This window comes from Peromyscus leucopus, chromosome 15 (assembly GCF_004664715.2).
Source record: "Peromyscus leucopus breed LL Stock chromosome 15, UCI_PerLeu_2.1, whole genome shotgun sequence".
In the NCBI taxonomy this organism is placed as follows: domain Eukaryota; kingdom Metazoa; phylum Chordata; class Mammalia; order Rodentia; family Cricetidae; genus Peromyscus; species Peromyscus leucopus.
In genome coordinates this window covers 32,929,990-32,943,820 of record NC_051076.1, presented here as the reverse complement: position 1 = coordinate 32,943,820, position 13,831 = coordinate 32,929,990, and the positions used below count along the sequence as shown (strand labels likewise).

The 13,831-nt window shown below is 44.0% G+C and overlaps 1 protein-coding gene across 1 annotated transcript in view; it reads right to left on the bottom strand.

The window, feature by feature from the left end:
- The window catches only part of Pou2f1 (POU class 2 homeobox 1), a 144,621-nt gene extending 136,952 nt beyond the window's left edge, over positions 1-7,669 (bottom strand). The window contains exon 1 of the mRNA XM_028864370.2: positions 7,578-7,669. Within this exon, the coding sequence (XP_028720203.1) occupies positions 7,578-7,638 (61 nt within the window). The 5' untranslated portion in view covers positions 7,639-7,669. The remainder of the gene's footprint in view (positions 1-7,577) is intronic.
- Positions 7,670-13,831: the final 6,162 nt, after the last annotated feature.

The window sequence follows — 13,831 nt, the reverse complement described above, 5'->3', positions numbered from 1 at the left end:
GCTTGTCGTGGCGGCGGCTGGCAGCGTCTCTCTGCCTCAGCCTTCCACTTCCCAGAACTTTCCTCTCAGTTGCTACTTCATATCTGCAATTTTGCTACTGTTATGAATTGTAGTGTAAGCATCTGATACACAGGTTATAGTATGGGACCCCTGTTGTGAGAGGGTAGTTCGACACAAAGGGGTCGAGCCCCACATGTTGAGACCCACTGAACTAGCCTGAAATCCTCAGAGGGCAGGCAATTGCTTTACTATGTAAGCCTCCTGACTGCACTTAAAGCAATTAAACCAAACACCTCAATTTCTGTACACTTGTTTCTATGAATCCAATCTACTCCTATTTCAAATCACCCTGGGCCCCATCATGTTTCTCTCAGTCAGTCTTTAGTCAATCCTCTAACAGCTTCCCAGCAGAAGATAAATGCCTCTTGGGTCCTCACCTAAACCAGCATAACACTGAAGATGAGTTTCTCTGCAATGGCCTGTCTTCCTGCCTGCCTGCCTTCCTTGCCTTCCCATTCCTCTAAATTATTTCACAGACTTCATAATGCCAACACTCAGAAAAAAACGAGACAGGAGGATCCAGAAAGAACTCAAGATCAGCCTGGGCTACACTGGAGTCCCAGCCAGTCTAAGGTTACACAGTGAGACTTTATCTTCAAGGAGAAAAAGAAAATTCTCATCCACACGAAGTCTCCTCTGGTTGACTGCAATGGGGGGTGGGGGGTGGGGAGGATTACAATGCCCAAAGTCAAGGGTAGGAGGACAACACAGGACAGCCAGCTCAGTGGTAAACAAAACCAGCATGCAGTGAGTCCTGCTCAGATATCCAGCACCAAAAGAAAAAGAAAATCAGAAATCTATGCTCTTACTTGTCCCCTTACACATGTGTATGGTGTTACTTGTGCATATGTGTACATAGAGGACCGAGATCAACACGAACTGCCTTTGGAAGTGGCTCTCTTTATTTTTTGAGACAAGGTCTCTCATTGTCCTGGAATTCACCCATTTCCTGAATAACAGGTTTCAGAAATCCCCCACCTCTACCCCAAACCCACCCAGTGCTGGAATTAGGGATCAAACATCTTACTAGTTGAGCTATCTCCCCAAGTCTTGCTATTCAACAGTCACTAAAAACTGAGGCATAGTTTCTCACAGGGAAGTAAAAGCTTTGGAACAGATTACATCTAAATTACCTTCCAGCTATAACATTCTAGGATGTTTTGATTAATTCAAACTTGAACACACCCTGATTTCTTGATCTTCATTATGTTGCATATTTTAATATGTAATTATATACACTGTTTTAAATTTTCCCTGCTTAAGTAAGCATACCAACCCTACTATAACATTATTTACTTCCTTGTTGTCCACAGAAAGAATGGAATAAGATCAGGTACACAGCAGATATATTTTTATAAGCTAAGAAATGTTAATTATGTTTAAAGATTCATTATAATATCTTGCTGTAGTATAAATCAGTAAAAGCATTTTCTCATTAGCCAAACCATTAAGTGCACAAAACCAAGGAAACACCTAAATTAGTCTTTTTAAAGTATTTTCCCTTAAAGCTACTGTAAGTACTCTGCTACTTAAGGGGATGTATTAAAACACAAGTATTATAACATGCACAGAATGTTTATTTCCTAGTCATTTCTGTTAACACTTTCTAATGCAAACCAAAAGCTCACAAGGAGAAAAAGAATCTAATATTTATTATTGTACTGATTTAATTTCATCAACTATTTCTATGATTCTAACATAAAACCAATAAAGTAGCCGGGCGGTGGTGGCGCACGCCTTTAATCCCAGCACTCGGGAGGCAGAGGCAGGTGGATCTCTGTGAGTTCAAGGCCAGCCTGGTCTCCAAAGCGAGTTCCAGGAAAGGCGCAAAGCTACACAGAGAAACCCTGTCTCGAAAAACCAAAAAAAAAAAAAAAAAAAAAACCAATAAAGTCACAAAGAATTATTAAATAAATCATGTGGCAAATTAAATTATACTTATTATAACCTTCTTTCAATATTATCATCTAAGCAAAGCTACTACAAGCACTCACAGAGCTTAGTTTTGTGCTTTTTAACTTCTTTAAAAAAATAATATAATGCATCCTCTAAATATCCAGTTTTCTAGATAGCGTTTCAAAGGAGAATTTTCTAAATCTAGAAATGTGTTGAATTTTCTTTTGCTCAATTACTAGCTTCATAAAATTTACACAACAATGAAAACTTCAGAAGACGGACATTATTAAAAAAGAAGTAAAGTAAGTTATATTAGTCACTGAGTATAGAAAGACATCCTATCAGTGCTCAGTAAGTTAACAACTAATAGTAAAGACACATGAAGCTCTGTAAACAGCATGCATGGTATGCAACAAGTTTCTTCAAGTCAAAGGTTTTGAAACTCCAAACAGCTCTCATACTTTAAATCCTCAACACACTGTAAATGATGAGCTAGTCAGGCCAGGGCTCCACCTGCTCTACTCTCACTGGCACTGATGTAACTACTGCAAGAGTTTCTACCAAGAGCTCACCGGCACCTAGCACAGCAGTATGTAAGTGTAAAATCAAACCGCATTTTTAAAAAAATCTGCTCAATTGTCCTCACTCACAAAATAAAGATGTCACTAATATGCTTTTTGAAAGATGCTAAAGAAACTGCTATTCTCTATGAACTGTAATTATTACCTCTTTTAACCACTCAAAAAGACCCACTTGGATGGTATGATGTAAAAAAATAATTTCAAATACTGGCCCAAAGAGGTTTCTTACAACAGGAGAGTGAAGTTATCTCACCAGAGGCTGTAGCATTTAAGTGGGCGAGTTTAAGGCCAGCATGGACTATATAACAAATCCCAATCTCAAAAATCAAAACAGCAAAATCACCAAGGGGCAGAGATTCATTCAGGAAGAATACAGAAATTAAAATAAGGGCTTTATGTCACTGAGTCAAATAAAAACTTTCACTCTAATGCCTAAAGCTGGATTTCTATGACAAAATAAATAATACGTTCACTCAGACATTTTAGCTCTTAGGAGAGCATGGGTGACCAAAACTGAATGTTTTATCTGTGACTTGTTCTAGTTTCTAAATGAAAATTACTTGAATGATTCCAAATGAAATCACTTCCATTAGGAAAAATACATAATTACTATTCACCAAAATCGTGTTAAAAAAGCAAAGAGATGGTAGCCCTGTATCATTATTTTTAATGGCACCGAAAATAAGGCTACAAAAAAAAAAAATTAGGCTATGGTTTTCAGCACTTAAAAAAATATGATAAAGCAATTGTCACTACACAATGCCACAGTCTTCTCAATACAAAGGAAAAGTCTGAATTTAAGCCCACACATTTACACCCATCAAGATAAAGCAATACAGATTCAAGAAACAATTCAAATATTTCTTTTATAAATGAAAACCACTAAAAGTATTCCAGTTCTGTCATTTTAGAGCACTTGCCTGTGATATTCAGGGTTCTATCACATATCTTTGGTAACCTGGTAAAAGCAGTTTGGCATTCTAAGTCCTAAACTTATTTCAAAAATCTAATGATCAGGTGAATGACGTATTAACAATTAGTTCAACCTAGGGCAGCAATGAAACAAATTTTGTTTCCTTGGCTATATAGTACCTACTGATGCAGAGAATAATAGATTTAAAATATGACAAAACATTACATCATTACAATTGAATAATAGCCACCGTTTGTGTTTTCCTTTACTAAAGGCATTTTTTTGAACATGACAAAATGAAATCAAAAGTAAATTGGAAGAGAGAGGTTAAAAGTTACTTTTACAGTAAAGACTTGGAAGCATAAGTCCTTCAGAAATGAAAAACATTTATTCGGTCACCTGTCACGAATGTCAGAGACCTTAATTCAAAAGTTCCATTATAATTAATAGGTGGGGCAAATTAAGAAAGTGGCAACAGATTTTCTAGAAACTTTTTTGGGAAGTTGCCTGACAACCACAAAGGAGACAGGCAGGTTAAGAGGCTCTGAGGGCTCCAAAGTAACCTAAATACTATATACTAAGCCTACCTCACAATCAGTGTCAAGAGGAGAACAGCCTTTTGAATCACATACCCCCAAAACTTTACCATTAACAAATGTAACCAAAAACAAACTGCTTAAGAAAATCAAGTAATATCTCAAAACTATATATAGAAATCACTACTTTGAAACAGGATTTTTAAATACCATTCAAAATAAAATGTTCAAACGTGCACAGACAGATCCAAAAAGAACTCTTGAGTCTTTTTAAAGCTACTTCAAAGCACAAGCTTTCCCTTAAGTGTTTCCCCTTATTTTAAATACTATAATTTTAACATAAAAGAATATAGTACCCTCATTTCCCAACTCAATTTTAGTCAGTATAATAGGCTCCAAAGCCAATGGTCATTCCACAGGCCTGGGGTATACTGTGATTAAGTAGTTTCTTGTAAGATAAAGATTACAAACAAAAACATAAAATAACCAAGTATATGTATCACTTCTACAAGCATTCTTATTTGAAGTCTATAGTCTCCATCTGAAAATAGGAAGAAATACATTTTTTACTATAGCAAGGACAGCCAACTGAAATAAAAGGCCAGTTCACAAACCTCCCCCTTTTCTGTATAACAAAAAAAAAAAACGGTAACAGTGAGCTTTGTGTGTAGAACGCAATGTGCATTTTATCATTCAGGATAAAATACCTACAGTCCCATCAGTGGTTAAACTGCAGCTATAAAGGAAACTGTCCTGAGATAAATGCCTTCCCTATGAGAAGGCTCCACTGCTATACTTCACCTCAGGACAATAAATCACATTAACTGCACCTTGTCCTCTGTCCAATGACATCATCACTCTGACCACATCTTGGGAACTGGGTGCAAAAAAACATATGCTATTTAAGGCATGAAATCATATTACTGTTTTTGTCCATCCAACCTCAGGCTTCAGCTCTCTGAAGTGGTCATTTACCTGAGCATTCTCAGGAAAGCACTCCCCGCCCCATCATTCAGGGCCTACCTACTGGATGTGAAGGAGGGAAAAATGGTGAGAGACAGTTATTTTCAGCTAGTTTGCATTGAGTCCCCTAAAGCTGACATTTTGTTACAAATTAAACTGGAGTCTACTTTGCCTTCATATATTCACCACAGTGGCTTAACACATTCAACACGACTCCTCACACACTTCCCCTAGAAAGCAACACCTTTTAAAAACAAAACTCTTACAGGACAAACCAGAAATCAAAATTATTGTTTTCTCTCAACAGTAAAAGTTAATTGGTTTTCACAGGCCAATTGTACTAAGTCTAGATAAAACAAAATCAATTATGACACCTTAAAGCAGGGGGTGGGCATGCTGAGTGAGCTGCACGAAGAGGGTAGACACAATGCCTGTGTTTATCTTCTATTTTCACTCATTTAACCACGACACCAGCACTCAAAGAAAACATAACCCTCTTTCTGTTTTCAGTACTGCTACAATTAAAACAAGCAGGTCTGTGTCCATGATAGCACACTTGGAGTCCGTGCAGAAACTGGAAAAGCAGCACTGTTGAGAAACCACCCAAGTGTTGTCACCCGGACTTTCTAAATGACCCAGCTACTCCTCAGCTCCTGGAAGGAAAAATCTACCGGTTTTACAGATACTACAAATCTTTGCAAAGCCTGAATGAGTTTAACTTGGGGAGAGGGAGACTATCCCCACAAGCAAGTCCTCTATTTGTACTAAACCAGTAGCTCTCATAAGCCTCTGCAAAGTGGGAATAAGGTCCATGTTACTACAAACTGTAAGAGAAACTCCTTTTGGGAGAAAACAAGCCACCACAGAGCTGAAGCTCAGCTCGAGCTGTTTTTATGCAGGAAGGCCCCAAGAGGATGTGTTCTGCCCGCGGAGGAGGGGACTCAAGTGGCAGTTGGTGGGGGAGTCATTTTGGTTATTAGTAAATAAATCAAGCAGCAGAGAACAAGGCCTAGGCAACTACTGGGGCAGTCCAGGCCTAGTTCTCTCCTTGTCTTCCTAGCACAGACTGGGTTTGATCTCTGAGCCTTGTGGATTGCCAAGAAGGAGGAGAAAAAAAAAAAAAAAAGAATCATATCGAACCACAAAAGCACATGGGGCGAATGTAAAATATAAACACGGCGTTGGGCTGTGAGTGGCTGTTATTAAAGGTCTGAATTACTAAACATGAGAGGCGGGGAAAGCCAGGCGGCCATTTCAAGAATATAAACCTCCCTGAATTAGACATTATTCAAATGAGAAGCAAGTACCCAGCACGCAGCCAGAAAGCACCACCACACACAGGCAGGGAGGGGATCTCCGGGTCTAGCCACCACCCCCCGCTCCCCGCAGGACAGGAGAAATCTAGAATATGATCAACTTGTCAGGACAGCCCTTTTGAGGGCAGGAGGGCAATCCTTTACGGTCGAGTTCTCGGGTGGTCTCCGGGAGCTCCCGGGCCTCGGAACCAGAGGGCCCCCGGGGCCACCGGCGCGTGGGGGGGCGGGGGCGTGCGCGGAAGAGCGATCAAACCCCGCTAGCACCTCCAACCCAACTGTCCCGCGACCCCACGGCAGCGGGGACTCGGCCAGACACGCGGGGACCTCTGGGTGCGGAGCCGGGACACACGGACCGACCGAAGCCATTTCCAAGAAGGGGAACTTCCCCGAGGGCTCCTCCCACCCAGCCCAGCCTCCTAAGGGACCGGAGGACCCCCGAGCGGGCTCCCAGCCCGCAGGCCACCTCGCGGGGGCCCATGCCACGCAGCCCCTAAAGCACAGACACGGACCCCGCTGGGGTCAGGCCGCCGCCCGGGGCACGAGCAGGGCGCGGCCGAGGGGCCGGGGCCGTGACCCCCCGAGCTCGGCCCCACACGGACCCCCGCCGCGCGGTCGCGGGCAAGGTGCCACCCCCCACCCCGGGCGCTCCCCGCGGCGAGCGGCGTCCCCCTTCAGCCCGTGCCCGCGCCGGCCCCCCAATCGTGGGGGCGCCGCGCGGGTGTCCGGCCACCGGGGTCCGCTCCGGCCTCGCCGCCCACCGGCATTGTGCTCGCCGCCACCTCTGGCCCCTCCACGACCCCCCCCCAAGCCCGCCCGTCCAGGTCTCCCGCCCGCGTCCCGCCGCGCCCCGCCAGCCCAGCAGCTATGAATATGTAAAATGTCTTTATTGTCCTCTCCCGGTGTCCCGGCCCCGCCGCCCGCCGCGGACCCGCTCGGATTCGGGCACCGTGCGAGGAGGCGGCGGCGCGGCGACCGGCGGCGGCGGCGGAGGAGGAGGAGGAGGAGGGCCGGTGCCGGCGGGCGGGCGGGCCGGCGCGGCGGCGGCGGGGTGGGCCGGGGGCAGGAGGAGTGCGGTGGCTTACAGCCCCCTTTGCCCCGGGTCTTCTTCCCCCTCCGCCCGGCCGCCCCGAGCTCCCTTTTCCCCCTCCGCTCGGCGCCCGGAGGGGGCTGTGTCTCCCCGGCCCCCCATCTCCTCGCCGTTAATTATAATAATCCTGAGTACTAATAAATTATGCTAAGTCGCGCGGGGGGGGGGCCAGCGGGAGCCGGGCTTGAGTATGAATATGAATATGTAAAATGCTGTAATGATTACCTGCTGCTGCCGCCGCCGCGGATGAACTCTCATCTTGACTCGCTGCTCCTCCGTCCGCCATTTTGAATATTTTAACCAAAATCGCCCGGTCGATAAACCCTCCCTCGCTCCCCGCTCCCCTCCCCTCCCGCCCGCCCTGACCGCCTCCTCCCCTCCTCTCCGCGCCCTCCTCCCGTTCCTTCCTCTCCCGAGGCGCGCGCCAGGGGCGCACGAGGCCGGCGCTGCTCGCGGCCGGCCGCCCCCCCCCCCGCCCCCGTCCCTCGGAAGAGCTCCACCCACCCACGGCGGCGCGCGGTGCGCACGCGCGTCCGGGCGGCAAGGCTCTCGCTCGCTCGCTCGCTCTCCCCCCACCCACCCTCCGCCCACCCCGCCCCGCCCCGCCCCTCCCCACCTCGGCCGCTAATGTGCCCCCAACCTGCCAGTCATGCCTTTCCCTTCAGGAGCTTTTTATTTTATTTTTTATTTTTTAATTTTTTTTTCCGCGTCGGCTGGGGCGCGTGCGCAGTGTGCGCCACGCGCCTGAGACCCAGGGAGGCGCATGCGCTTATCTTCACACACTCACGCACACGCCCCCCTCCCTCGTCTCCCGGGGTGTCGCTTCGCCTCCCAGCGTAGCGTGTCAAGCGCTTGTGTGTGTCTTCTTCCGCGTTAGTTCCCCCTCCCGGATTAGTTCGGCGGGATTGGAAGAGGACAGCGCGCAGCACGGCGGCTCACCGCGAGGACGCCCACGGGAGGACGAGGGAGCGCGCCCCACGGCCGCGCTCCAGCGCGCTTTCCCGACGGCGCCCCTCGCAGTTGGCTCGGACCTCGGAGGGGGCCGCTCCCCTCCCCTCCGAGGCAGTTTCCGGGCCTGTGGGCAGGTGGGGGCGGAAACGCCCATCGGCGGGCAGCGGGCACGCGGCACCTGCTGGGCCACGCGCGGACGTCCCGCTTGAAATTTGAATCGGCACGAATCTCCGCCCCGCCACGCCGCCGGGGCTGCAGATTCGACCCCGGCCGGCGCGGGGCGTGTCCCCCGCTCTAATGAGCCGGGTGCCGCTCGGGCTCCGCTTGCTGCGGGCGCTGGTGTCCCCGGTTCCCTTCCCTTCGGGCCGGGCGCCCTTGCGCGTCCGCCCGCCCGCCTTCCCGCCCACGCGGGCGAAACAGCCCGACTCCATCTGCGCAAGGACTTTGTTTCTGGAGCACCTTTTAAAGGCTCCTTGTAAACCGACCTGGTTAAAAAGGTGGAAGTTGGCAGGAGCGCCACCGTGAATTCCCTTGCTATCTAGCTCAGTTAATAGGATAGTGGGGGAAAGAAAGTTTCCACTTGGGTCTTCCTTGGTAATTAGCCAACACATGAGCCAGATTTCTCTTTACTGCTAAAGATTCTCCAAGATGAAGACCCAAATCTATTTTACTCATTCTTAACAAGTCCCACGATTTTCCTACATTTTTTTCCAGGATAAAAACGAAAATAGTTCGTGGTAAGCGAAGTTTAAAAAAAAAAAAAAAAGTATCTCCTCAAGAGAGATACTATCAAAGTTTCAACTGAATAAAATTGCAGTTTCTCCCCAAAACAAACAAACAAACGAAAAACAGATCCCTGCCTGAAAGCAATTATTTTAACGGCTAAAGTTTTAATTGTAAGCCTGAGCTTGCTTGCGGAATTTCTTACACTGCACAAGTACAGTTAAAGCTATTCTCAGTTACAGCCAGTGATTTGGGGTGAGATTGATTTATTCGTGGTAATTAAGCCTTAGGGTGTGCACATGACTGCTTAAACCAAATAACAGGACCACCCTATAATTATTTTAAGATACACAAGACCAACACAGTAAAGGAAATGCAAATTTTAACCTTGTTACAATTAATCTTTGGAAATACGGCACAAATTATATTCACCCCTGTTGCTATAGAAGTCTCGGAATATAATTTAAGGTTAAGCAAATAAATAGCACTGCTTCTGGTGGGCACAGATTTGAAGTCATTACCACTAACCTATTTTCTTCCTACTTAATCATAGTTTGTCCTTTGGTTCAAGAAGTAAATGCGTATGACCTTCATCAAGTCATTGAAACTAGTGTATGTGGTATTCATTCTGCACCGGTCCATTTCCATAAAAGGAAGTTTTGTGGGAAGAATTAGTTAAAGAAGAATAATTTTGTGAGGGGAAGAAAGTTTTAAATAGTCTGTATCAATCTTTTCCATAGTGGTTGTATTTATGTTTGCGTCTGGGTCCCCAAGTGCCTAGCACAACTCTTGGGTTTAGTAGATGCTCATAAATGTTTATTGAATTTTTAAAAAGCAAATAAAATTGTATGGTTTTTTTAAACTGATGAAGTCATTTAAAAATGTATTAATACCTACGTCCTACCATTTTCTTTACTAGTTGCTAAATATAAGAAAATAAGATAGTATTTTGAGTTCAGCAAACTTACAGGTATCAACTTTTTTTTAATCTGGACCTCGGAAGGTATGAACCCTATTATCTCAATTTTTCAGGATAGAGGAATTGACTCATAAAGATTGTCCAGTGTCACACCACTCTTGAATCGTGGTACAACTGAAATTCAAGCATAGGCAAGGAACCATCTTAACTATTCTTCTATGTCATCTGCTGTGGATCAGGCCATGTCTTTGAGGTCTATGTATTTCAGTATGTGGGAGAGAATATATTAACAATTACATTCTGATTTGTGAATAGGTATGGTTATGTCGCTAAATTCATGTATCGACTTAAAAGAAATTATTGAATGGGATTTTGTGGCCTTTCTTAAATGAAGCAAATATATTCTACTTTCTAAAATACATATATGAGGACCAAAATTCCTTCATCATCCTTGGTTCGTGAAGTGCCTTTGTTCTCACAGCACAATATGCTGTTAGGACTAAGCAAGTTAGGTCTTGTCTCTACAGGCAGAGGAATCTTGAGACAAAGAGCAGCACTGCCTTCCTTAAGGTGACCTTAGCTCTCCATGTTGCCACAGGTACTTGAGCTGAGGAATGAAGACTTTCGGAGATACCTTTTAACGATATGTTTGAGTGACTAAGTTAAAATGATCGTTTTAATAAACATTTCACCTGTTCATAAAGATTCACATTCTAACAGAGCAAAGTAATTTGCCTAATGGTCTATGGGTGCATTTGTTAACTGTGACAGGATTTGCAAACTGTGTTCTGTGACACCCTCGGGGTTAGCTTAAGGTCAGATTTAAAACAAAGCAAGACCTCTTTACCAGAATGGCTTTGCTTTACCTGTATTGGCGCACTGATGAGATTTTATTTGCAAACATGGTAATACTACTTAATAAACATGTATGGGATTTACTGCCTTGGAAGACTCCACTAGGCTGTTACATGCTTGAAATGCAGATGCTCTGGAGGTTTCCAGATTATTCAAGACTGTTATCTATAAAGCATTGGGATCTTCATCTTCCCTTTTCCATTGTTTACAGTATGTTCAGAAGATATTCTAAGAAAGATCTTGATCCAGCCTTGAATGTTTCAAACATTTTAGTGGATCTCCTCATTCAGCTGTGAAGAGGCCTTCACTCAATGAATATATCTTGGTCACATGTCTTAACATTCATAAAAGTATGGCAAGCCTACTGCCTGTAGCTGACTGATAGAATTTATGTTCTACCCTTAATGTACAATGTAGACTATTTCTACTTCTCAAAGAATGTGCACTGAGATCTTTACAATTCAATACTCATCAAAAAGCTCAATAACATTTATGGAGAACTGTCTGATAGATACATAGCTATTTTCCCCTCTAGTTCAGGGTCAGCAAATATACAATCCTGTTCTTGCTACTATCTTTTACAAGCCTCTGGCCAACTTTAATCCATAACCCCTTTCTTAAACTGAGTTTAGACTCTTGCTCAAACACAATTCTTTCTGACTAGTGCTTCAGGCAGCCATTGGCATCTCATCAGCATTGGCATGCAACATGAAATCCATTTGCTATTTCACCTCTGGATACTCTTAAAAGCCAAACTGTCAGAAAGCCATGAACTTGAAATTCATCATTTTGTCCCCTTGTAAGATTCTTTCCTAGAATTGCTCTTTGGACTTATGTCATCAGCCTACATTACAATCATAAGAAAACCTCTTAGAAATGCATCATGTTTATTGTAGGGGCATTTTTGGAGTGGCTGTCTACTGAGGATTCTTTTTGAACATTAAAGGACAGAGGTTAAGTAGCACACCTAAATTCACTCAGTGAAGTGGGAGATAGAAATTGAAGCAAAGATCGCTTGATTGCATATCCTTTGCTCCTTTCTGCTTGGTGTCCTCAGACCTGCTCCCACCTGCCTCCGCAGCCTGCCTTCCTCCTGCTGCCTGAATGCAGCCAGACCTTTACCTTGTTTGCGTGCACTGAGGCCCCTATTCTATTGATTCCGTTTTTGCCCTTCCTCGATTTTCTTTGCCTCTTCCTATCCTTCCTTAGAAACTTTTTCTAGATAAACACTCCCTGCAATTACTCATCAACTCACTACAATCTGAATTTGCTCCAGTCGTTTTCCTGGAATTACTTTATTGGGAGTCACTGATGACCTCCTAACTGCCAAATCTGATGACATCTTCAGTCCTCATCTTGGCCCATCTCTCAGCAATTTGACAATGTTGATCACTCCTTTCTCCGTAAAATCATCTCTGCCTCTGGCCTCAATGACAAATTGCTCTCCAATTTCTCCTCTTATCTCTCTAACCACATCTTGGTTTTCCTCACTGGATCCTCCTCTTCTTCCCATCTAATATAGGTACTCCTTTATCTCTCTCTCCAAGTTTTAGAGATCTGCCTTTATCTCTCCATGTTGCAAGCCTGTTTGATGTCATTATCTCCCCAATTTCAATTGTTATCTTTCTCTTACTGTTAGCCGATTCCTAAATCTATACCTTCAGGCCTTTCTTATTGTCAGAGATGTTACATGTATCTCTTTCACTAGAATATAAACTATGAAGGGCCTGTACATAATCTGTGGTAAACATTTTTAAAACATATTTTCTTGTACAATTTCATCTATATCATAATAACTGTCCAATACACATACAAAGTCTTTATTCACAAACAGCAATGGAAACCTATATTTGGCACTGTTCTAGACAAAATATTTTCTTTGGGTTTTTGGAATATCCTGGGATTAGTACACATTTGATTCAACTTTTTAATCTTCTAATCCAGCATAGCTGTCTAAAATTTACGTGCTCTAAATATACATTTCCCACATATCAGTATCTTTGAACTCAAGATGTATCTCAGAAGGAGTGTGATTTTAAAATGTATTTTGTTAATCAGTTGGCAGCATTTTAGTGGTATGTGAAATAATGGTACTTCTTACCGTCTGTGTCATTTAAAATTCTATGAAATACCATATTTTTAGTGAGAATTAAAATTTTAGAGATGCCATTTTAATTTTTATCAGCTAAGAAATGCTTATTAATTCCGATTTGCTGTGTTTTTAAGGCAGGAAGAGATGTTTAAAGGCTTTCCAATATTAGGCCTCAGATGAAAGGAAAAGATTTCCATTTGCACAGTAGATGACACCTATAAACATTTCCCCTCTCTACTCCAAAACATAGTAATGCTAAATGAAAATAGAAAAGTGGGGGCAGGCCGAAAACTAATCTCATTGAGTCAGGAAGAAGACACAAAGGAAAGGCCTGAGATCAGCTCACAGCTTTGTCAGCAAAAATCATAGCCCCCACTATGAAGGGCATAGGAGAAAGTTTATTCTTGAACCAATAATGAGTGATCATGGCCCAAAAACATGGATATAGACTGCTTTTAAAAAACATGTTCAGCCGGGTGGTAATGGCTCATGCCTTTAATCCCAGCACTTGGGAGGCAAAGCCAGGAAGATCTCTGTGAGTTCAAGGCCAGCCTGGTCTACGGAACGAGATCCAGGACAGGCACCAAAACTACACAGAGAAACCCTGTCTCGAAAAACAAAAACAACAACAAAAATAAATAAATAAAAGAAGAACAAAACACATGTTCTAGGGGCTAGAGAGATGGCTCAGAGGTTAAAAGCATTAGCTGCTCTTCCAGAGGACCCTGGTCCAATTCCCAGCACCCACATGGCAGTTCACAACTGTCTGTAACTGCAGTTGCAGGGAATCTGACACCCTCACACAGACATACGTGCAACAAAAACACCAATGCACATAAATAATGAAAAGGAATCATCAAAAATTTGGAAAAAAAAAAAAAGATCCGGTCTGTTAGGAGTCTGCCACTCCCGCTATAGGACCGCAAATGAACGCAGCGC